Raw genomic sequence first — 23,839 nt, forward strand, 5'->3', positions numbered from 1 at the left:
TAAGCCTCGAAGCGCTTATTCGTTTTACCAAGATCATTTCTCTTTATCGCTTGACTGCAACTATACAACAACACAATGTCTCCCATAGAAATAAAGAGATTAAGACCGCACGCATCGATCTCGAAGCAACTCCAAACGAGTCTAAAACATCTATTATTGTACAATTTTTTAATTCTGTTTATAAAAATGACTCACCATAAATAATTTTTGACACAACCTACCCGAGCTCACTTATGCGTAATATAACTATAGGTTAACTCACTAAGGGCAGCATTAACAGGAGATCTTAGCTGGGTACTTAGGTAAAAAGGTGTGTGTGGGTCCCATCAATTTTTTAAAAACCACCTCTTACAGTTACCAATTACACGTAGCGGTCCGCGATTAGTTAGTTTTAAAAAAAAATAAAATTTAATTAGACAAAAATAAAAATAAAAATAAGAACCCCAAATGGGGTGTTAGGGTTAATGGTGCTCTAATAAGGTTTAGGAATTGACCAATTCAAAGTGACTCAACCATAAATGATCATCGTGTAAAAAGGAAAACCCACATCATGATTCTAAAAATAGTTACAGAGTTGAAAAACGATTAACTATGATCAATATATCTCTAGAGTTAATATATATATATATATATAAGCGTTTTATAATATGCAACAAACTTTTGACGTGACTTAGAGCATGATTATTGGAGGTTCTTAAAGTAGGAATTTTAGCGGAATATAAAAACCCGTCTCTTAATTTTTAACTAAAAAAGCTAAGAACCAACTCTTAAGAGACAAGTTTTTATATTCCGCTAAAAACTCCACCCTAAGAACCCTCAATAATCATGTTATTATGATGTTATTATAACCATTTTACTTTTTTAAAAATACTCTATTTTCACTAGTTCCATAAATTAATGTAGATTACGGTTTAGAAACCCATCGTTTTTACAAAAATAAATAACAACCATTAGATCATATAATATCTAGGCTGCATAAGATCTTGAAGACGGCTTAATGTTTATATATTCAGTTGTTTTTGAGAAATCAAAATAAAAACGTGTGTTTTAGACTACCCGTATTATTTTCTAAACTTTTGGTTATGTGACTCCACATTTTTTTACTTTATTGTTTCTCGAAGTTATGGGTTGGCCTTTTGACTGAAAAGTAAATGATGTCAAAGATTTTCGAAAGAGAACTGTGTGAGATGTAGAGTAAAGTCCACTTCTGCACAAATCAAGTGCATAGTTACATTAAATTATGAAAACATTAATGTTACTTTGTCATTGTACCAACTAGGCCTAGTACCAACCAATAAATACATAATCGTATTTTTTGTTTGACATCATATACATAATTGTATTCGACGAAACTTCTCATTAAATTATAATGTTTTTTTTTAAATGAAGGATAAATATAATACACATGGTTGTGTGACTGTATATATGGGGGGGGGGGGGTACATTAACATTTACAAAGGACACATGCAGGGCCATGTGAAGAGCCCTAAGTAAATTTAATGCGACTGTTCCTCTGAGGATACCGCTAGTTAATTATTTCTTTTATCTTTTTTAGCTACTTTCAGCTTTTTATTTCCGTTGACTCTCCCATTACTAGTCGTCATATCAATTTGTTAATCACAATTTAATTAGGTAGGTGGCAGTGAAGAAGACTGAAGTTTGGTAAACGTGGATTATTGTTGTTAAATAGGGTTTAAAAAGGTTTTTTTAAAAAAAAATTCGACTATACTCTTAGCTGACTAACGCCTTAGAACTTCAAGATGATATATCACACGTTTGTATGAAAATGTGAAATTTCATGTTCGCATAAACAATAACATGATATATATATATCGTGTTTCCATGTCAGAAACGTGTTATTTTACGAGATAAAATTGGACAAACAACTCCTTGGTAACCGAATGACATATAGTGAAAACCGAATGACTTTTTGTGAAGATAACTTGCTTCGGGAAAACTGATATGATTTTTTGACATCGAGCTCTCAGGTACTATACAGTTAAGTAACTATTTACAGAGCTAATAGTAATCTTCGGATGATTATACTATAAATATATAACTATAATAGGGGAAGAGCTGGTAGATTTTGATTGGAAAATTAATTTTTGAAACAAAAGAGGACCACTAATGGAAGCAATGAAAGCTAAAACATGTATAATTCTGAAATAGAAGAAATATTGTGGAACGTGAGGAAGTATTTTTTATAAAACATGTATCATTCTAAAATGGAGAATGGAGGAAGTATTATGTTTAGTGTTGAGATTTATTAAATCCATCTCCAACTCTATATTGTTCGATTATTACGATATTGTCCACTTTAGGTCTTAGGCAAGCCCGCATGAATTTACTTTTGGATTTCTTCCAAAATGTCTCGTACTAATTAGAGTTGGACATCTCTTTATATATTAGACTTTATATTGTCTAATTTCCAATGTGGGACTTAGATTGACATCTCACATTCTCTCCCTCAAACTAACGACCACACTCATATCGTGTATTCTTCCTTCAGCGGATTATCCTGGCACCACCTTGTACCAGTCGCAGGGCTTTCCTTTGAGAATGTGTCTTTCATAATATCTCGTTCATTTGAGAATGTTCTCCCATAACATCACAGGTTCCATGATCTTTTGACGTTTCTGCCATAGACCTTTTCTTCCACCTTGAAGAGTCTCATTCTTACTTTAAGGGTATTTTGGTCTTCTTCATCCTCATCGACCAAACCTGGAAGTTTGTCGATGACAACATCAGACAATGGATGGATGCGGATCCAAAGTCTTTGATGTGAGGTGCAGCTGTAGTCACGTCGGTCATCTGCTTTCGTGATCTCTCCTCCTGTCGTCAAGATCTAAGCTTAATCTTAATCTTAGATTTGAGTCTCCAACCAAAAGACCTTTCAAGTAGGAAGTGGACCCTTCAAGTAAGAATAAGAGAGGTTCGGCAGAGATCAAATTAAAAAGATCTTGGAAGTTAGTTGTGGGACACAAAATGAGTGTGGGACTTTGTTTAATATTTTACATTCTCCCCCTCAAACTAAGAACCACACTCATCTCATGTGTTTTTTTCCTTTGAGAATGTGTCTCCCACAACATCATGTTCCTTTGAGAATGTCATCACAGGTTCGATGATCATCTTGACTGTTTCTGCCGAACCTCTCTTATTCTTACTTAAAGGATATTTTGGTCTTCTTGCAGATCTTCGTCAACCTGGTGCTCTGATACCAATGTTGGGATTTATTAAATCCATGTTCAACTCTATATTATCTAATTAGTACGAGGCCTTTTGGGGTGAAAACCAAAAGTAAAACCATGCGGGCTTTCCTAAGGCCCAAAGTGGACAATATTGTACTAATCGGATAACATAGAGTTGGACATGGATTTAATAAATCTCAACATTGGTATCAGAGCACCAGGTTGACGAAGATCTGCAAGAAGACCAAAATACCCTTCAAGTAAGAATAAGGGAGGTTCGGCAGAAACAGTCAAGATGTTCATGGAACCTAAGATGACATTCTCAAAGGAACTGGATATTATGGGAGGCACATTCTCAAAGGAAAGAAACACACGAGATGAGTGTGGTCCTTAGTTTGAGGGGGAGAATGTGAAATATCAAACAAAGTCCCACATTGAAAATTAGACAAAGGAAAGTCTAATATATAAAGGGATGTCCAACTCTATTAATATGAGACCTTTTAGGAAGGAAACCAAAAGTAAAACCATGCGGGCTTGCCTGAGACCCAAAATGGACAATATCGTACTAATCAAACAATATAAAGTTGGACATGGATTTAATAAATCCCAACATTTTTGACTTCCAGGATCTTTGTTTGATATTTGGAGACTCAGATCTAAGCTTAAGATGAAGCCTAGATCTTGGTGACATGAGGAGAGATCACGAAAGCAGATGACCGACGTGACTACAGCTGCGCCTCTTAATCTCAGCATAGATATGACATCTCGAACTTCTTAGACATCTCCTTGAGAACCAGATCAAGTTTGTGTGTTACACAAGACGTTGCATGTGTTACGCCAGACACCAAGAGCATGGAATATGAAACTTGATCAGGTTCTCAAGGAGATGCCTAAGAAGTTCGAGATGTCATATCTAGGGAAGCTAAAGTACTACCTTGGCATAGAGGTGATTCAAGGAGCAGACGTAATCAGAAATTGATCTCCCTAATTCAAGTTGAAATTAAGGGGGTGAATGTTGGATAATTCCAAACTTGTGAAAACTTAACATATTATTAGATGTTTAATATATTAAGATAAACACAATAAAGAAACCTAGAAATAGGAAAATAATTTGAGATTTATGTTGAGATTTATTAAATCCATGTCCAACTCTATATTGTTTGATTAGTACGATATTGTCCACTTTGGGCCTTAGGCAAGCCCACATGGATTTACTTTTGGATTCCTTCCAAAAGACCTAATACTAATCAGAGTTGACATCTCTTTATATATTAGATTCCACTTTGTCTAATTTTCAATGTGGGACTTAGATTGACATCTCACATTCTCCCCCTCAAGCTAAGGACCACACTCATATCGTGTATTCTTCATTCAGCGGTTTATCTTGGCACCACCTTGTACCAGTAACCGCATGGCTTTCCTTTGAGAATGTGTCTTTCATAACATCTCGTTCCTTTGAGAATGTTCTCCCACAACATCACAGGTTCCATGATCTTTTGACGTTTCTGCCATAGACATTTTTTTTCCACATTGAAGAGTCTCATTCTTACTTTAAGGGTATTTTAGTCTTCTTGCAGAATCTCGTCAAACCTGACTCTGATACCAATTGTTGAGATTTATTAAATTCATGTCCAACTCTATATTGTTTGATTGGTACGATATTGTCCACTTTGGGCATTAGGCAAACCCGTATGAATTTACTTTTTGATTCTTTCCAAAAATGCTTCGTACTAATTAAAGTTGAACATTTTTTTATATATTAGATTCTATTCTGTCTAATTTCCAATGTGAGACTTAGATTGACATTTCTCATTTAGAAGCACTACTTTTTGAAACCAATATTCTAAATTTTACATAATCAAATCCCTACATCGTACGGAAATTTAAATTCCAAGAAAACACGCATTTTACAATGTAGACACCTAAAACTCTCCAAATCAACCAATCTAGGAAAACCGTTGCTTGGATGGGATGTCACCACCTAAATCTCTCCTAACCTAAACAGAATCGAACTAGAATTGTCACCTCAAACTAGAATAACTTGTTCCTTGAATGGGATGTTAATCACTTTAACTTTTCCTAACAGAAATCACCAAAAAAGAATAATAAGCATGAGTAAATTCTACGATTTCTAACTTTTGTACTTTAAAGAGGCTGCATGCATATCTTTATAAGCGTGCACATATTCCCCAATTTATTTTCATCTTATTTCACAGTTTACCATTCTTCTTTCCTCAGCCATAGGCATCAATATTGGTCCAACACTAATGAATGTAGAAACTGTAGAAGACTTTGCATAATCATTTAAATCATAAATTTACTATGCTGCAGTAACAAAGAGAGTCATAGAGATCATATATATTTTCCCAACAATTTGCTTTCGATTCAAGATTAAGCAATGATCTTGAGTTTATAAGAAGAAGAAAAAACAAAAAAAAAAAAACTTGATATTTAGAATGATAGCATACAATGTATAAGAAGAAATTCACATTGTGGAATCTCTCAAATATTAAATCACAACTCCAAGAAAAGAATAATGTAAGAAAAATCTATACTCCTTTCAAGAATAAAATGTAAATGAATAAAAATCCATAAAAATCTCTCAAATATTGAAAAAAACAAACCCAAAACAAAGAAGGAAAAAAAAATAGTTTTTTGTTTTTGTTTTTAAGTCTTACAGGCGTAAATGAGGAGAGAGAAATCAAGCTTGTCTTGTTCATCTTTCTGAACCATCTTCTTCTCTTCTAACCAAAGCCTGCTACTGTCCAAACCATTCCTTGTCCTAAACATGAACACAGCTTTTCCACAGCCTTCTGGATTACAAAAGAACCAATCATGAACATCCCACATGAGATCCACAAGCAACCCATCGACGAAAATCGTCTGATTCCCTCTGAAATTCCACTGAAGCCTCTTCACTTTCGTAACCGTCTTCTCATCGATACAAACAGAGAGAACAGGGGAACGATGAGTACTACTGCTCTGTTTCAAACCCTCTGTTTTCTCCGCGCTGCATCTGATGACGATCTCGTGCGAGTCTCCCGATTCAGCGAACTTAGCTTTGGTCGAGTAAAAGGTGTTCCCGGAGAAGTATTCTTGCCGAGAGATCAGAGACTTTCCCGAGTCGAAACCATCGAACGCCAAACCCTTTTTCTTTAAAGTTTCTTCGGAGGAGTCCCCGAGGAGGAGAGCTAACCTAGCATCCACGAGGACGATGACGTAGAAGCCTTGGATCGGTTCAGGGCCCGTGTTCGAGTCGTACTTAGCGGAAGAAAGATCCCATAAAACCTCGATTTTACCGAGATCAGAGTCGACGGATTTGTTTCCTTTCTTCTTGCGGAAGAAGCGAGAGGAAGTGTTGAGTTTGAGAGACGTCGAAGGGTTTTGATCCGCGGAGGAAACGGAGATGCTGAGACCGTGCGAAGGGTTGATCTTGTTGCACCATGTGACTTTGATGATGAGGTGCTTGGATGGTAAAGTGATTCTGTAGATGCTTGTGATGGAGGTTTGTATGGATGGTATGAGAGATGGAGGGATACAAGCGTTACTGGTGTTGTAGTTTGAACATGAAGATGGTAATGATAATGGATGTGTCACGTTTATTGAGTTTTCGCTGAAACATGACACCAAATCTCTCATCTTCAATGTTCCTGGGGAAAGAAAATGAAAATTTCCCAAGTTGTTTTTTTTTTTTGGTTTGTTTCCTTCTTGAAACAATAAAGTGTTTTTTTTTTGTGTGAACAATTAAAAGAAGATAAAATGCTGAGAAGAGGAAGAAGAAGAACCAATCTTGCTTTTCTTTTTTATCTCTCTTTCTTATTCTTTTTTTCTTAGAGAGAGAAGAAAAATTAGAAAAGTGAAGAGAGAGAGAGAAAGGGATGAGTTAGGGTGTTTCTGTGTGTGCAGTTGTACCAAGAAGACTGCATATGAATTGAGCTACAAGCCGAATTTAAGTAGTTTTGAGCTTTCCTTGTCCAGGGGAGACAACTTTTTTATTTTAAAATTTTATACTGCAATTGTGTATGCTAACTGTTTTAAAAAGATTTAGTACACCTTATGTCTTATTATTTATTTTATATGGGAATTGAATTGTTAGTCAGATATGGCTTTATTTTTTATATAAATATCCCAGTTCTGTACTTTGAATTTAGTTTATGATTTACAAGACAGAATGATAAAAACGTCACATGTTCTTATTTCGTCTAAAAAATCTATATAGATCCAAAAAAGAGTTTACGATTATAATTCTTCAAATATAATGGGTCAAAGCTACTCTAAGTTAATTCATAAATAATATCATTGATTTATTGATAATTTGGTACCAAACCATCTGCATGATTAAAGAAACCGTTTCCGTAAAATTAAAGGTAGGTTAGTAAAACAGTAATGACAAATTACGTTTTTATTCCATCTCGTAGTCAAGTGGAGAGTTACACCTTACAACCAGTAAGAAAACAAAAGAGTTTGAGGCGTAAAATTTTATTAGATTTATGGATGGATGGAAAATATATCTTGAATCCGTTTCGAAACATTAGATACATTTAAGCGTTTTAGAACTTGATAATAAAGCTTGGCATCAACACCATTAGTTGTACTTATTGTTGTGTTTACTGAATCAACTGTGTTGTATCGCTTGCTGGAAGTTGCATCAGATTATTGGCCCTAGTTAAGAGGAGCATGTTTTTTGGGTATATACTGAATTACGAAATCATAAAGAACGTACTTGGTGACTTAGTGTATACTTATACAAAATATAATCAACTACTATTATAATTAGAAGGAACGAAGAGAATTAAATTGAGAGAAAGGGTCAAGCCACTCGGTTCTTTAAACTTCAGAATATTTGAAAAAAATCATGTCGCTGCATGTGGTAAGAAGGTACGTCGAAATCAATACCTGCCCATTAGTCGATTTTCTATTCTCTGTTTCTTTTTTTTGGTAGCCTTAGAGTGGTTCAAGACTTTTTGTTATTAAAAACTTAAATATTAAAAGAATTTATCTAATGAATTTACCAATTTATACGGGACCTATTCCAAAGCTATAAAAAAAGAAGAAGATAATATTGGCCTAATTAATTAAGAATTCGGGAAATTGAAAAGGAGAAAGAATGGTGAATGTTCAAAAAAAAGAAAGAAGCTTTGGTGTAAAAGGAGATGATGAACCAAGCTCGCCTTGTAATGATAACTACATATCCAGGGGCGGACGTATGTGATAGTCTATGGGGTCACGTGCCCCCGTCTACTTTTTCAAAAAAAAAAATTATGTGTAGTTAGTTATGTATAATTATTAGTGAACACATAAGGTAACGTAGCCCGACAAATTCTTCTCGTGAAATCATTACTCAAAAACACATAATTGTAGCCCAAAATTAAAATATAAAGCCCAATTTAAGAAACCCATTCAAAATTAAAAAAAATTAATGAAAGAAGTGGATGGTGAAAAGTTGACCTAGTGCAATACATCTTCATCTTTCGTTTTGTTTTCTTCCTTTTATTTTTTCCAATTAAAGTTTTCTGCTTCCAATCACAAAAACCTCTAAATCAGACGAACAAAAAAGTAACGCAGGTAGAAAGCTTCTATATTAAATTATTGTTGCTTCTTAAATAAGAACTATTACTTTTTGTCTAATTTTAAATTACGAATTTGCAATAGTTACGAACTTGCGATTTAACTATTTGATTATATGCTAGACTTTTTTTCTTCCAAATTGATAAAAACTTGATAACTATAGGATTATTGTTTTGTGTTAGCAAAACGTGAGGAATGTTTTGTGTTAGCAAAACGTGAGTACTTGGTTAATAAAAAATCATGAAAATTTAGAAACTATAGAATTGTTGTTTGAGGAATGTTTTTTTTTTCTTTTGCAGTTAAGTTTTCAATGGAAAAATATTTCAAACCCAAAAAAAAGTTTGAGTCTTTAGCTATGTCTGAAGATGAATTGGAGAAATTACCTTATGATCCCGGAGAAAGAAAAAGAATATCAGAATATCCTTTAAATCAAAGAGATGAGGTAATACGCAAATATCTTATTAGAGGTCCTTGTCAACCACGTGGTCATGAATTTCCTAAAACATTGTTTACAAATAAATTGAGACGATTCAATCCATCTTGGTTTGATCTCTATGGTGATTGGTTGGAATATAGTGTGAAGAAGGACAAAGCATATTGTTTGTTCTGCTACTTGTTTAGAGATTACACTGAAAATAAAGGTGGAAGTGATGCATTTGTGATTACTGGCTTTGATGACTGGAACAAGACTGAGAGATTACAAGATCATGTTGGAGCAGTGAACAGTTTTCACAATAGTGCATTGAAAAGAGCTGATTATTTTATGAGACCAGGGCAGTCAATTGTTCATGCTTTTTATAAGCAAGATGATGCGGCTAAAAATGAATACATGATCAGATTGAATGCTTCAATTGGTGCTTGTAGGTTTTTGTTACAACAAGGACTACCATTTCGAGGTCATGATGAGTCAGTAGATTCAGTCAACAAGGGAAATTTTTTGGCCCTTTTGAAATACACTGCAGAGCAAAATGAACTTGTGAGTAAAGTTGTTTTAGAGAATGCTCCAAAAAACAATCAGATGGTGTCCCACAAAATTCAGACAGATATAGTTCATTGTTTTACAGAAGAAGTTATTGAATCTGTCATTCAAGAAGTTGGTCATGATATATTTTGCTTGTTGGTGGATGAGTCTGCAGATGTTTCTGATAAAGAACAAATGGCAGTGGTTTTTCGCTTTGTTGATAATCATGGGATGGTTAAAGAAAGGTTCATTGGTCTAGTTCATGTGAAAGAGACATCTTCTTTATCTCTAAAGTGTGTTGTTGATTCATTGTTTGCTAAATATGGACTGAGTATGAAAAAGCTAAGAGGACAAGGTTATGATGGAGCGAGTAATATGAAGGGTGAATTCAACGGATTGAGATCTTTAATTATGAGAGAATGCAGTTCTGCGTATTATGTCCATTGTTTTGCTCATCAACTCCAGTTAGTTGTCGTGGCAGTTGCTCAAAAGCATTTTGGGGTTGTGGATTTCTTTGATAAGCTTGCTGTCTTGTTAAATGTTGTTGGGGCTTCTTGTAAGAGAAAAGATATGGTGCGAGAAGATCATCTGAAAAGAATAGAGGAAAGAACTAAGAAAGGTGAAATGAAGACAGGAAAGGGATTAAACCAAGAGGTTTCATTTCAAAGACCCGGTAAAACTCGTTGGGGTTCTCATTACAAAACATTACTGCGGTTGGTTGATTTGTTTCCTTCTATCATTACAGTACTTGAGTATGTCGAAAAAGATGGGAGTGATGCTATCAAAAGACGACAAGCTAATGGTCTTCTCAATTACTTCTACACCTTTGAATATGTGTTCTACTTGCAGTTAATGTTGCTTATTCTTGGGATCACAAATAGTTTATCAAAGGCTCTTCAAAGGAAAGACTTGGATATTCTGAATGCTATGTCGCTTGTGAAATCCACCAAGCAACAATTGAATAAGCTCAGGGAAAATGGATGGAAATCTCTGATCAACAAAGTTTTTTCCTTCTGTAAAACTTACAAGACTGAGTTGCTGGTTATGGATGATGAGTTTAACTCGAAGAGTTCAAGAAAAAGAAGCATTATAACCAACTTGCATCATTACAAGGTACAATGCTTTTACACTGTATTGGATATGCAAATTCAGGAGTTTAATGACCGCTTTGATGAGGTAAACACTGAATTACTTGGTTGCATTGCTTCTTTGAGCCCTAATGATTCATTTCGTGAGTTTGATCACTTGAAAGTTATGAGGTTGTCTGAGTTTTATCCTGAGGGTTTTAGTCATATGGAACAGATGACTCTTGAACATCAACTTGGTCTCTATATTGATAACATTCGCGAAGATGAAAGATTTGCTAATTTGAAGAATCTTGGAGATCTTGCATGTATGATGGTAGAGACAAAGAAACACCTTTCACATCCTTTGGTGTATCGGCTTTTAAAGCTAGTTTTGACTTTGCCTGTCGCCACTGCTACAGTTGAAATATGTTTTTCTGCGATGAAGATTGTGAAGACTAGCTTGAGGAATCGGATAAGTGATCAGTTTTTAAATGATTGTGTTATTTGTTTTGTTGAGAAAGAACTATTTGAGAAAGTAACAAACGATGCTGTGATAAAAAGATTCCAGAAAATTGAATCGCGTAGGATTAATTTGTAAGGTGATTTTTTGAAGAATTTTATTTAAATGAATTTAGTTATAAATGATATTGTGCCCCGGTAAAAAATGGTTCTGGATCCGCCCCTCTACATATCAGATAATAATATCTTTCGACAATGTCAAATGTCAGCATCAATTACTAAAAGCCAGTAAGATGATATGGGTTCATGATGAAAACACTTTCACAAGTTGAAAACATATGTTTATATATTAATGGATACGAACATTAAGGCAGCTAATATGACTCCAATGGATAGGAACATTTGGACGATTGTGATTCTGATATGAATCGGGAAGATCGACAGCAAACCCTACAAATATACAAGCCTTCTTATTGAAAGGTCCCCCTATTCCACTTGTGAGGGTTTACGGTCTATACTCTATATAATGTCCCCACAGGCCACAACGGACCATCATATTTAATTAAATACACCCATGTATGTAAGTGGCTTCTCATTCTATCACATGCAACACATAGGTTATTAACAGCACTGTTGTAATAAAATAATAGTCATTTCATTGCATAATAGCTACGCATTAGCTATTCGATCCATATGTATATTATACTCCCTCTCTATGTATGTGTTTTGTATGTTTCTCTATACATGTAGGATGTAGCTGGGTTTAAAAGGGTAAGTGTTGGTTTTGATGTATCTGTATGTTTTAGTTTTTAGCCCCGGGTTTCATGTATGTTAAAAATGTTTACATAGGCTTCTTAGTATTTATAGTGTTTACTAGGTGTTTTCCTGCACCATGTGCAGTAAATTTTTTTTTAAAATATAACTTATATTTAAACATAAAATTTATTAAATATTATAGATTTTACTATTTTCTTACTAACATTTAATATAGATTTGATATATATTAAATCAATTTGTATAAAACTAATAAAAATGATATAAAATTGTATAATTATCAAAATTTTAGCCTAAACAATATTTATAAAATTTGTAGATATATAAGAAACTAATGATCTTACGATTAGATATTTAATTTTTTTTAAAATTGTAGAAATTTTGAAAGTTTTGGTAATACAAATTGTATAATTATACAAAAGTAATAATATTTCAAAATTTGAAATGTTATATATGAATATATTTATTTTATAGATGATATATGAGCTATTACCATATTTAAAAAAATTTACCAAAAAAAAATATCAATATTAAATGTAATGTATGAATTATTATCATATTCTAATAAGTTTGCCAAAAATATAAATCAACATTAAATAAAATTATCCATATCATATTTTTTTGGAAGTCATGTCATCAATTTCAGTAGCTATGTCATATTTGTTTTGTGAAATTGATTGTAAAGATGATATGTGGCAAAATCACTTCGCAAATATAGTTCACGGGGATACGTATCAAAAATATTTACATATTATTTGAATAAAAAGACACAAAGGAGAGCAGAATTTACATATTATTTACATATTAAATCATCAAATGTCTAGCTTTCCTCATCGGACTTCCCATTCATGGTTCTAGAATTTAGACACAAGATAACTCAAAGATTAGACTTGTGAGTCGTTGTTCTGTATGATATGATTGCAAATTGCCGCAATTCGGCAGACTTAATTTCCTGACAGAGTTTTTTTGTTTTCTCTCTCAAAATAAAGATCCCAAATCTATCCAGAACATGGACACAAGACCACAAACTTAAATACTTACACTGATGAATAACATTTAAGATTCAGAATCTTGATTCTCATACAAGAACTTGAGTCAGGCGAGCACGACATCATTAATAAGAAATTATGTTTGGGCCTGGTTATATATATATATATATATAACTTTTTTTTGTAACTGTCCTGGTTATATTACTTTCTGTACAAAAATAATTTACTGAGAGAGAGAGAGAGAGAGAGAGAGAGAGAGAGAGAGAGAGAGAGAGAGAGAGAGAGAGCAAGTACATTAAGGACCAGGGAACCATGAGCTTAATCAATGGCGTCGTTTAGGGAGAATATCAAAAGCAAATTTGGTTTAAAGTGCTGAATTTGAGGTACAAAATGTGAGAACTTGATTTGTTATGTTTTGCTTTGTTGTCATAAGTAGAATGTGAACAACTAACTACAGAGGTTAGGAGCAGTTAATTATAATAAGTCCAATTTGACTTCTTTTTTTTTTGAAAGATAAGTCCAATTTGACTTTTAAATCAATATAAAGTTTTAGTAAACATTAAATTGGTGATTTATCATTTGCCATACATGTGTGTGCATATGAGAAAGTAGTTTTGTAGGTTTCTTGAAAGTTTGTTAGCTAATCACTTTCTCATGAAACGGTTGACATTATTTCGAAGTTAAAATAAAAAGTTGTTTTGACAAAATCCTTATATAAATAATTAGGTCAGAAACACGAAGTTTGGTGGAAAACCCTCCACATGAATTTATAATATTCATTTTGGTAATATGATTCCACAAGATTTTATCCATAATTTGTTTAATCGAATGCTTATATCTATTTCAATTTCTGAACTTGTACAACCCAAAAACATCAACTTCTTTAGTGATGTCTTGGACTGTTTTGTTTCTATTAATACATCACACATAAAATATTCTGAACATTCAAAAGAAAAGCAATCTTTCATCAATATCAATCGTTTTAGGTGTTTTCTTTTCGAAATCAGTATTGGAAAAACACTATCCAACATGTTTTAGATAAATAAATAGGAAGAAAACTCACACACTAAATACAATGAAATAATGTTTTTCTTATCTTGGTTTACATTTGCAATTGGCGACTGAAATAATCAATGACTAGACATAAACCGATTTCCACTAAGAAGTAAAAGATAATCAGATTTGGTTTTGACGACCCTTAATCTCTTGACCAAAGTGGAAAATTAGAAAACAGAAGTATAGCTTGGCTTGGTATGTGGGAACGAACTTGAGTGCTTTATTGAAACCACATGGGTGGCACAAAGCCAAACAATGACCATTCGATAATCATTATAAAGACGGGTCATCTTGTTTTGGCATCAAACCGGGTCCCAAAAGGAAACTTCCATATTAATTTTGTGGAGGACTCACACCAAAACTAGAGCCTTCAAAACTCATCATTGTATATAGTTTGTAACTTTCTGAAACAAACCCATTCGAACGTACCCACTTTCGTGTCTTAAAAAGGTTTTTGTGTGGTAATGGCTGGTTTCAAGTCTCTCTCAATTAAGTATCTGCAGAGATCTCTACCTGGTATTGATTTCTACGCATGCCTACTTGAAGAGAGATGAAGCCACGAATATATGGAGCTCTCACCAAATAAACGTTACACCCGCTGGATTGGAGAACCAAAGTCTCAAGAGATATTCCAGAAAAAAATAAACAAAGAACAACTGTATTGTGTTTAAATAGTTTTCCTTCAACAAGTGTGACTAACTCACTTTATATTCTGAATAGGTTCATGCGTTGGAAACTATACGAGAAAATTAGTAGCAACCCAAGTGGAGCTATTTTCACAACAGGACATATGAAGACAAGACCACAAATCTCATGGATACATGAAATCTACTAGGAGTCTCTATCTATGCAGATACTTTATAACAAGCAAGGGGTATAACTGCACTGAGGGCTTAATACATCTTTTATTTGAGTCTCAAAAACCAAGGCTAAGTAATGTAACAAAATATAGTTGTATCGAGGAGAAACGATCTTACATTCTGACAAAAACCAGTTGATTAATAAGATAAGAGCCCAAAGAAAAGGAAGTGATAACATCTACCAATACAACATGTATCAGGGTTCCATCTAAACTGAAAGATTGCAAATGCGGTTGGTAAATTTTAACTTAAAGAACCTGAAAATTTCTTGAGGAAAAAAAACAATCATAGAGCAAAAAGCCATCCATCCATCAAGCTTACTTGAGGTGCTGCCTCTTAGATGGGACTGACATAGTTAGCAAATCTACCTGTCATGAAAAAAAAAGGCAATGCAAAGTTGTTAGAATCTTAAACATGAATTATCTTTTGATTTTTCTCTCTCTGTCTCTCAAATATAAATCACATCCTAAAGAAAGCTCTAACACAGTCAAATGTTGCATCTTTTTCAAGTGAATTTTTTTTTGAATTGAAGCTCAAAGGACCTAACAGAGCCAAATGTTGCATCTTTCTCAAGGAAACACAAGTACATAGATTTGATTTGCAGGAAACTAACTGAAACCAACCATACCCCCCAAAGAAAGAGTAGCTAATTGTTGTGTTGTCTATGTAATTAAGATTAATCCAAACACAAATTAAACCAAACGCAAGCAGGTTTTGGGGGTATTACCTTCATAAGAGGTGAGATCAGAGGGGAGCTTTGAAACGAGGCAAGCTGCAGCGACGACGCTATGAAATGGTTGATGCGTGCTTAGTTCTCGCCGCAGCATACACCTTTCAGATTCAAATCAAAAAAAAAAAATCCAATTTTTTTTTAATTATTACAAAGAAGTATGCAGATTTACATCATCAACAAAGCTATCGAATTGCAGAGGAATATTTTTACCTGGGAGCAGAAGAACCTTCGATTCGAGTCTGACGAAGAGGCCACGGTGAGGAATTAGGGTTTGGGGAGGAGATTCTAGGTCTAGGTGAGATCAAACTTCTTCTGGTGGCGGCTCTTATGATGGAGGTAGACCTCGAAGCGATGCTCGTTGCATTCATTTCTCCCTTCTCCTCCTGTAAACCCTCTCTCACTCACTAGAGAGATACGATATGCCGGTTCGATAACCGTTTTTATTAAACCGGAATCATTCGGTTTGCGGACAAACTTGTAAATCTGGTTTCCGGTTTAGAAATCAAATTGGTAGGTTTGGATCGTAAGGAGGACATGAATTTATTTATTTATATATATAAATCATTGAAATTGAATAAGCAAAACCGAAGTTTTTTATTCCAGAAATTTCAATATTCACAAAATATCACACAAAGAGCACGCTATTAATATTAAGTTAAACATGCTTTTTTGGGATTAGCTTAGCATAGAGCCAAGATGAGTTAGATTCTTCTTCGGTTATCGACTACTCCGGTTTTCTTCAACTCCGGTTCTGTTTGTATTATTCTCTTTTGGTTACCACTTTCTTGAATCTACAAGCCAATGAAGAAATGTTTTAGCGTAGTAGGTTCCTTTACCTTGTCCAGTTTCTCCCTGACCGTTTGATTCATTGAAGCTGACCCAAAATACTCCTACACCAATCCAAGTTTTTAAAACCCTTTTATTGTTAAATAGAGACAGAAGCCAAAGTTTTTTATAAATTTTTTTCACAAGCCAAAGTTTAAAGGACATAATTAAAACACGGACCTGATCAGATGAAACTAGAGTAATGGGAGCGTCTCTTCTATGGAACTGGTACTCCATCTCTCTTTCCAAACTCCTAAACGACAAAAAACAAAAAGAGAGGAAGATGCAATCTGTCATGATGCAATGTTTGATACAAAGGAAGGAAAGACCAAGTAAAACAATCTTTCTTACCTTTGTGAGGAGAAATTGTCCGATTTTGTGACTTGGCTGTTCACAAGATGAAACATGTAGATAGAGTTGTCAAGTTCATATTGTTATCCCATCTATTATGCTTTTTCTAAACCCAAAAATAAACTTAGCTAATAAAAAAAAACCCGAGATTAGCTTTGCAACATGTTATGATTAAAGTTTGACAAGTAAAAAAAAAAAAAAAAAAAACTTCAAGTAAGATAAATACAATTCAACAACGCAGCAACGGTAATGAACTCAGCCAATTGACTTTTTTTAGATCCTCTATAAGTTGGACGAAATAGTGACTCTAAGTTGAGAGCTTCTTAAGTTGATAATAATCTACGGAGGAGACGCAAACTTTATTGTTGTTGCAATAAGTTAGAAACAAGAAAATCCTACGGTTGGATCTTGAATGCACATCTTTCCTCCTTGTCTCTAACTTGTCCTTTGTGTCACTGAGACTCTCGAATTCAGGAGCATTATGAGATCTGAAGCCGATTCCCCAAGAAAACAGATTCATCCAACTTCCTCTTTGCAAATCTATCAAACATCATAAACGGAAATTTCAATAGCTTTAGCCTAAAATGACAGAACAGCTTGATGATGTTCACCACACATTAATTTGGAATAATATAAATAAAAAACCAAATGGTCATCAAATTAGAAATAAGAAGAATAGTAAAAAAGACCTGCCTGGCATTAGAGATGACACGGAACTTGAGCCAGAAGAAGACATCAGTAAACTCCTCACAGTCTTCTGAATCCATTGGTTTACATCTATCAGAGAACCAAACCGATTAGTTAGAATAAATAACTCCTTTTTAGACCGTGATTCATCGCAAACTGTATACACCCTAACGCACCCATCTTTCCTTGTGCAATTCTAAGACGTAATCAAAGGCCTTACAAAGTGGTATTAGGGTTGATGAGGGAGACTCTAGCTTCGGGTGAGATCAAAATTTGAGCGATTCTGAAGATTGGAACCCCCAAACCCAAACTGTACGTCTTTCAAATTGAAGAAGGATTCAATTCAGTGAGATTAAAATTACTAAACCCGGTTCAGTTAGATAACCGGTGTATTGTTTTCGATTATCTGTCTTACTGCTTGATTAATAAACCAAGCCGGGTTATTGACATTTTCACCGTTAAGCCCTGGTCCGGCCCGTTTAAGGTCCTTTTAAAATTAGCATATACTAATAAAAAAATATAAATGTTCGCTAAAATTTACGCAGAAAATAGAAGTTGTAGGCCTGGGCATCGGAGTCTTCGGGTCGGGTATTGTCGGGTCCGGATCCTTCGGATTCTAGCAATTTAGACCCATATAGGTACCTATAACTTTTCGGGTCGGTTCCGGGTCGGATCTTGTCGGGTCCGGGTCGGTTCGGGTCGGTTCAGGTCTATAATTTCAATACCCGTAAAATATCTAAAATTTTCGGGTATATTTCGGATCCGGGTCGGTTCGGGTATTTAGGACCCGAAATAGACCCGAAATATCCGAACTGGACCCTAAAACTCTAAAAATACCCGAAGAACCGCAAAAATACCCAAAAATTTATCCAAAATCAGACCCGAAAACCCAAAATATATCCGAATTTTACCTGAATACCCAAATTATATTTTCTAAAAATCTAAAATTTCACCAAAAACCTACAATTATACCCGAAAATCCAAACCCGAAACTTTAAAAAAATCCGAAATACCAAAAATATACTCAATCACCCAAATATACCTAGTATATACAATTATTTGCGGGTACTTCGGGTACCCGAACGGGTCTCTGGTAGGACCCGGACCCAAACCGAGACCTGCGGATCCAAAAAAAAAACCCAATTGGTACTTAGCATGGACCCGGATCCGGACCCGAACCTGTATTTTCGGGTCGGTTCCGGTTCGGACCTTCGGATCCGGGTAAAATGCACAGGCCTAAGAAGTTGTTTTGGATTTTGTTGTCATCAACAGTGGATTTTTATTAGATCATAAAAAACAAATTCAGATAAAGCTTACTTGGTTTTACTTCTTTTTTTTTAACCAACTTGGTTTTACTTTTACGACAACATTAACATATACTATAACTCTATAAGTAGTACTTTCCTAGTTGCTCAAAAAAAAAAGTTGTACTTTCCTTTTCAAAATTTAAGAAAAATAATCAGCAATGGATTTATGACATCACGCAGTTACGTAAACAAGAAAAATAAGAAGATGAAATGTTAAAATCAAAATTTTAATGTTAGATTTACTGAAAATCATCCATGACCTTTCTCTGTCTCTTTCCAAAATATCACATTCACTGTTACTTGTCAGAACTTCTCACTCTCTCTCTCTCAGACACAACTGTATGTACTTCGCCTCTCTTCTCTTCTCTTTCTTCTGCTGTTTTTTTCCAACAAAACCCTAGTTCCCATTCTTTCTTCTCCGGCGATAGAGATTTTTTGTTGTTGTAGATCTAGAATAAGTTCACTATGAAGTGCTAAGAAATCTTCAAATAATGTCAAGCTCCGACCCGAAACCCGGACCTAAACCCGGTCCATGGCCTCCAGCTCCAGAATCCTCCCCAATGCCACCCTCTACCTGGGCTAAACGAACCGGCTTCCGTCCCAAATTCTCCGGCGAGACTACCGCCTCCCATTCCGGCCAGCTTTCATTGCCTGCTTCCGCCAGAGCCACACCGTCAGAAACCCTCCCGGATCTCGAAGCCGGCCAGCCTCCCCTCCGTCCTCCTCCTGTCTCCGCCGGTGAGCCAGATAAGGCTAAGAATGACAAGCCACCGCCACCTCCACAACCACAACCTCCGGGTGCTGCAGCTCCGGTTAAGAGACGGAGAGATTCAGATGGGGGAAGATCAAACGGACCCGATGGTGAAGGAGCAAACAGGTCGGTTAGGAGACAGAACCGTATTGAAGAGACAGTGGAGGTTCTGCCACAGAGCATGGCTGATGATGATATAGCCGCTAGGAATCTCCATATGAAGTATGGACTCAGAGATACTCCTGGACTTGGTCAGTGACACAACTAACCATTTGTTTAATTATAATTATATTAGATTCCTTTGAAGATTTATATGTCAGAATATACATCTGTGAAGTTTCTTTCTTAATTATTTGTGTTTAAGATTAATTATGTTGATTTTAATCATCTACTTGTTGTTTGTGTGTTTCAGTTCCAATTGGGTTCTATGGTTTGCAGCATTACCTCTCCATGTTAGGTTCACTGATTCTTGTCCCACTCGTTATAGTTCCTGCAATGGGAGGCTCCCACGTAAGTGATTCTTTTAGTCTTTCTCCACTTTGATCAATTGTGGATTGCATTTAATCTCATCTTTGTTTTTTTTTTTGGATTATAGGAGGATATTGCAAATGTTGTCTCCACTGTACTTTTTGTCTGTGGAATCACTACATTGTTGCATACTTTATTTGGGTCGAGGCTTCCTTTGATTCAAGGCCCTTCTTTTGTTTTTCTCGCTCCGGCTCTGGCAATCATTAACTCTCCAGCGTTTCAAGGTTTGAGTGCAAACAATGTATGTAAACAACACAAAACCTCTTTTATATAATTTTTTCTTGAACAAAAAGTTCGTTGAAATCAAGTATTGTGCTTTGGTTAATATTGTAGAACTTCAAGCATATCATGAGAGAGCTGCAAGGTGCAATCATAATTGGTTCAGCTTTTCAAGCTGTGCTTGGATACAGTGGCCTAATGTCCCTTATTTTGAGGTATATAATCTCCCGCCTTTGTCCATATATATAAATCAAGCATTAGATATCGTTTTCATAATGCTATTGACCCTTGTAAATAGGTTGATCAATCCAGTAGTTGTTGCTCCGACAATAGCTGCAGTTGGACTTTCTTTTTACAGCTACGGTTTCCCGCTTGTTGGTAAATGTATTGAGATCGGTGTTGTGCAGATACTTCTTGTAGTCATCTTTGCTCTTGTAAGTTTGTTTAAGTTACTATTAACCGCTTTTGAAAAGTAATAAATAATTTGATACTTTACAATTTCTGCTGCAGTATCTCCGGAAAATCTCAATCTTAAGCCATCGGATTTTCCTTATCTATGCGGTAAGGTCATGTGGTATTCATCTGGCATGTCCCACTCTACATCTGATTTTCTTAACTTCTTACAAACAGGTTCCATTGAGTCTTGCAATCACTTGGGCAGCTGCATTCCTTTTAACCGAAGCAGGAGCTTACACCTACAAAGGCTGTGACCCCAATGTACCCGTCTCAAACGTTGTATCAAACCACTGCAGAAAATACATGACCAGAATGAAGTACTGTCGTGTTGACACTTCTCACGCCCTTAGATCTGCCCCTTGGTTTAGGTTTCCTTACCCCTTGCAATGGGGTGTGCCGATATTCACCTGGAAAACGTCTCTTGTCATGTGTGTGGTCTCCATAATCGCTTCAGTAGATTCGGTTAGTGTTGTTTTTCTATCAACAAATTTTGAAGACAAATGTGTCGTACTTTTTTACTAATCAGTTTATGTTTATTAGGTTGGTTCGTACCATGCATCTTCTCTCTTAGTAGCATCGATGCCTCCTACGCCTGGTGTTGTGAGCCGGGCAATAGGTCTTGAAGGGGTCACGAGTCTCCTAGCCGGTTTATGGGGTACAGGTACTGGCTCGACCACCTTAACCGAAAACGTTCACACGATCGCTGTGACCAAGATGGGAAGCCGCAGGGTCGTTGAGCTAGGCGCATGTGTTTTGGTTATACTATCCCTTGTTGGTAAGTAAGTGGTTCACTGAATATTTAACAAATGCATCTAACTATTCTAGGCCCGCGGGTTCTAGTAGTTTAGGTAATTCGGTTTTCGGTTTGTTTAGTTCAGCACAAATCTTATCGAATTATTCCGAAAAAAAGTTTTGTTCGGTATTCCGTTAGTTTGAGTTTTGAAAATCCTAATGAAGTTTTTGATTTCGGTCACATTTTGGTTTAATTTTGTTAAACTTCGGTTAAGTTCGGTTGATTTTGTTATTTTGGTTAGTTTAGTTTGAGATTTGGCTAGTTCGTTTCGGTTTTTGTATGGTTTAGTTATAACTTTTTTTGTTTTAAAAAAATAACCCAAGTAACAGATTGCTGAACCAAAAACGGAACTTTTTAAAAAAGAAACCAAAGCAAACCCAACTCCTAACCGAAAATTTTGGTTCGGTTTGGTTCAGAATCCCAGAGAGACATGTAAACTATACGATTCATCATTATAGAGATCTGATGGAAGCTTTTTTGATAATATCCTCAGGTAAAGTTGGAGGGTTTATAGCATCAATACCTCAAGTGATGGTTGCTTCTCTTCTATGCTTTATGTGGGCAATGTTTACGGCTTTAGGTCTTTCAAACTTACGTTACAGTGAAGCTGGAAGCTCGAGGAACATCATAATCGTGGGGTTATCGCTATTCTTTTCTCTATCTGTCCCTGCTTACTTCCAGCAGTACGGCGTTTCTCCAAACTCGAACCTCTCTGTTCCAAGTTATTACCAACCTTACATTGTTGCTTCTCATGGACCCTTCAACAGCCAATATAAAGGGGTACGTTTACGCTTTGCCTTTTTCAAAATTTAAATTTGAGGAGAATATTCGTAAACTTGTGAAGAGTTTTGTGCAGGTGAACTATGTGATGAACACGCTGTTATCGATGAACATGGTGATTGCGTTCATCATGGCCGTGGTTTTGGACAATACTGTACCTGGGAGTAGGCAAGAACGTGGTGTTTATGTTTGGTCTGATAGCGAGACTGTGACGAGAGAACCAGCACTTGCTAAAGACTATGAGCTGCCGTTTAGAGTGGGAAGGTTTTTCAGATGGGTCAAATGGGTTGGCATTTGAATGGAAGAAAAAATCTCAATGGCAAAGTGGTAAATAATTAGATTTTCTTTTGGTTTTCCTTTCCTCTGTTTTTTGAGTCTCTCTCAGTTTTATATAACACCTTGGAGTTTTCTTGGATCGCAAGTTTGTTTGTTGAACAGAGCACGTGGAATTGGATATTGTTGTTGTATGTTATATGGACTATTATGATCAATCCTTTTATAACTAGATTTAATTATTTCTTTCACTTTTACGAAATATGTAAACTCTTGGTTTGGGTAGTTTATTGCATATTCAAATAAATGTAATTATAAAATACCCATCAGAAGAAAATCCACTATCTACCCGCACGTATAAATAACCTCTGCAAGGATGATGGTACCATAACAACCAACGATTTAACGTTGTCACACATGTTCATACAGACTAACCTCTTGGAGAAAGCGTCCTTAAACATTTACCCTGGGGGAGCTTCTTGGATTAGCTTAGATTCATAAACTTCTCGATGAGATCAAGACTCGTGTTTTCAAATGGGCAGATCGGTTTTGTCATTAATGACCTGAGATAACAAAGATCACTGAATTCTCTAAGAAGCTATTGCCATCTCCGCATGCTTGGTCAAGTTTTGTTTATTGAAGCGTTTTGGGTTAAAACAGAGAACATGTAAGTTGATAATTGTTGCAAGCTTTATAGACTAAGGACCTCATTGGTTTTCCCGCTACGACCCGCAAACGTAGTTTTTGCAGTTGATAGCGGTAGACTTTCGAAACAATCATACAAACCGCTATAAATCGCTCCGAACCGCTCCGAACCTCTTAAAATTAAAAGTTGGCTCCAGCTAGCGTTTGCGGCTGCGGGTAGAAAAATAAATATAAAATTATTTTCAAAAATAGTTTAAAATTAAAATTTTAAAATGAAAATATTATAAATAAAAATATATACATATTTTATATATTAATTAAAATTCACAAACAATATCATAATTTACTTTATAAAAACATTAAACTAACTATTTATTAGAATTTTTAAACATTTATATACACACATATATAAAGATATACACATATATAAAACGAAATAAAAAAATTTTGAATTTTTTTTAATATAAATCTTCAAAACAAATTTTACTAAAAGTATAACTTTCAACTAATTTAATTTTTTTATAAATAAACATAATATTTTTATTAATCATATTATACTGATAATTATT

General features: G+C 35.1%; 5 protein-coding genes across 6 annotated transcripts; 2 read left to right on the plus strand and 3 right to left on the minus strand.

Annotated features, from left to right (window-relative positions):
• Positions 1-5,614: 5,614 nt before the first annotated feature.
• On the minus strand, positions 5,615-7,355 carry LOC111212712. The gene has a single exon (XM_022714291.2). The coding sequence runs from the start codon at positions 6,825-6,827 to the stop codon at positions 5,856-5,858; it is 972 nt and encodes a 323-aa protein (XP_022570012.1). The 5' UTR covers positions 6,828-7,355; the 3' UTR covers positions 5,615-5,855.
• Positions 7,356-7,586: 231 nt separating this feature from the next.
• Positions 7,587-12,203, plus strand: LOC106424256 (zinc finger MYM-type protein 1-like). Its single transcript, XM_048756487.1, has one exon. The coding sequence runs from the start codon at positions 9,034-9,036 to the stop codon at positions 11,380-11,382; it is 2,349 nt and encodes a 782-aa protein (XP_048612444.1). The 5' UTR covers positions 7,587-9,033; the 3' UTR covers positions 11,383-12,203.
• A 2,749-nt stretch (positions 12,204-14,952) lies between these two features.
• Positions 14,953-16,113, minus strand: LOC111212710 (pentatricopeptide repeat-containing protein At2g27800, mitochondrial-like). Its single transcript, XM_022714289.2, has 3 exons — positions 15,866-16,113; positions 15,650-15,753; positions 14,953-15,290 (listed from the first exon to the last, which is right to left on the minus strand). Exons 1-3 carry the CDS (start codon positions 16,021-16,023, stop codon positions 15,259-15,261), a joined length of 294 nt encoding a protein of 97 aa, XP_022570010.1. The 5' UTR covers positions 16,024-16,113; the 3' UTR covers positions 14,953-15,258.
• A 117-nt stretch (positions 16,114-16,230) lies between these two features.
• Positions 16,231-17,931, minus strand: LOC111212711. 2 transcript variants are annotated; one of them, XR_007322921.1, is made up of 6 exons: positions 17,739-17,931; positions 17,521-17,608; positions 16,832-17,371; positions 16,661-16,733; positions 16,492-16,545; positions 16,231-16,406 (listed from the first exon to the last, which is right to left on the minus strand). XR_007322921.1 is itself a non-coding variant. In XM_048756490.1 (6 exons), the coding sequence occupies exons 1-5, from the start codon at positions 17,696-17,698 to the stop codon at positions 16,675-16,677; spliced, it is 324 nt and encodes a 107-aa protein (XP_048612447.1). In that variant the 5' UTR covers positions 17,699-17,885; the 3' UTR covers positions 16,231-16,545; positions 16,661-16,674. The 2 variants fall into 2 exon arrangements, 1 of the variants encoding a protein (XP_048612447.1); XM_048756490.1 differs by having other exon boundaries at positions 16,231-16,545; positions 16,832-16,867; positions 17,231-17,371; positions 17,525-17,608; positions 17,695-17,885.
• Positions 17,932-19,081: 1,150 nt separating this feature from the next.
• On the plus strand, positions 19,082-22,864 carry LOC111212718 (nucleobase-ascorbate transporter 12-like). Its single transcript, XM_022714297.2, has 10 exons — positions 19,082-19,827; positions 19,989-20,086; positions 20,172-20,345; positions 20,438-20,538; positions 20,622-20,757; positions 20,834-20,884; positions 20,954-21,241; positions 21,320-21,554; positions 22,066-22,352; positions 22,429-22,864. Exons 1-10 carry the CDS (start codon positions 19,317-19,319, stop codon positions 22,648-22,650), a joined length of 2,103 nt encoding a protein of 700 aa, XP_022570018.2. The 5' UTR covers positions 19,082-19,316; the 3' UTR covers positions 22,651-22,864.
• The last annotated feature ends 975 nt before the right edge of the window (positions 22,865-23,839 follow it).

This window comes from Brassica napus, chromosome C4 (assembly GCF_020379485.1).
Source record: "Brassica napus cultivar Da-Ae chromosome C4, Da-Ae, whole genome shotgun sequence".
NCBI lineage: Eukaryota > Viridiplantae > Streptophyta > Magnoliopsida > Brassicales > Brassicaceae > Brassica > Brassica napus.

What these genes read in the sequence shown, in the direction of transcription:
- LOC111212718 (XM_022714297.2), top strand. Translation starts at nt 19,317, where the DNA reads ATGTCAAGCTCCGACCCGAAACCCGGACCTAAACCCGGTCCATGGCCT. An exon ending in AAGGTTTGAGTGCAAACAAT is followed by an intron (nt 20,346 to 20,437) that starts GTATGTAAACAA and finishes TTAATATTGTAG; the next exon opens with AACTTCAAGCATATCATGAG. An exon ending in CTAATGTCCCTTATTTTGAG is followed by an intron (nt 20,539 to 20,621) that starts GTATATAATCTC and finishes CCTTGTAAATAG; the next exon opens with GTTGATCAATCCAGTAGTTG.
- LOC106424256 (XM_048756487.1), top strand. Translation starts at nt 9,034, where the DNA reads ATGTTTTTTTTTTCTTTTGCAGTTAAGTTTTCAATGGAAAAATATTTC.
- LOC111212711 (XM_048756490.1), bottom strand. An exon ending in CGTGTCATCTCTAATGCCAG is followed by an intron (nt 17,372 to 17,524) that starts GCAGGTCTTTTT and finishes GATGTTTGATAG; the next exon opens with ATTTGCAAAGAGGAAGTTGG. An exon ending in TGTGCATTCAAGATCCAACC is followed by an intron (nt 16,868 to 17,230) that starts GTAGGATTTTCT and finishes TCTTGTGAACAG; the next exon opens with CCAAGTCACAAAATCGGACA.
- LOC111212710 (XM_022714289.2), bottom strand. Translation starts at nt 16,023, where the DNA reads ATGAATGCAACGAGCATCGCTTCGAGGTCTACCTCCATCATAAGAGCC. An exon ending in GAAGGTTCTTCTGCTCCCAG is followed by an intron (nt 15,754 to 15,865) that starts GTAAAAATATTC and finishes TGAATCTGAAAG; the next exon opens with GTGTATGCTGCGGCGAGAAC. An exon ending in TGATCTCACCTCTTATGAAG is followed by an intron (nt 15,291 to 15,649) that starts GTAATACCCCCA and finishes TTTTCATGACAG; the next exon opens with GTAGATTTGCTAACTATGTC.
- LOC111212712 (XM_022714291.2), bottom strand. Translation starts at nt 6,827, where the DNA reads ATGAGAGATTTGGTGTCATGTTTCAGCGAAAACTCAATAAACGTGACA.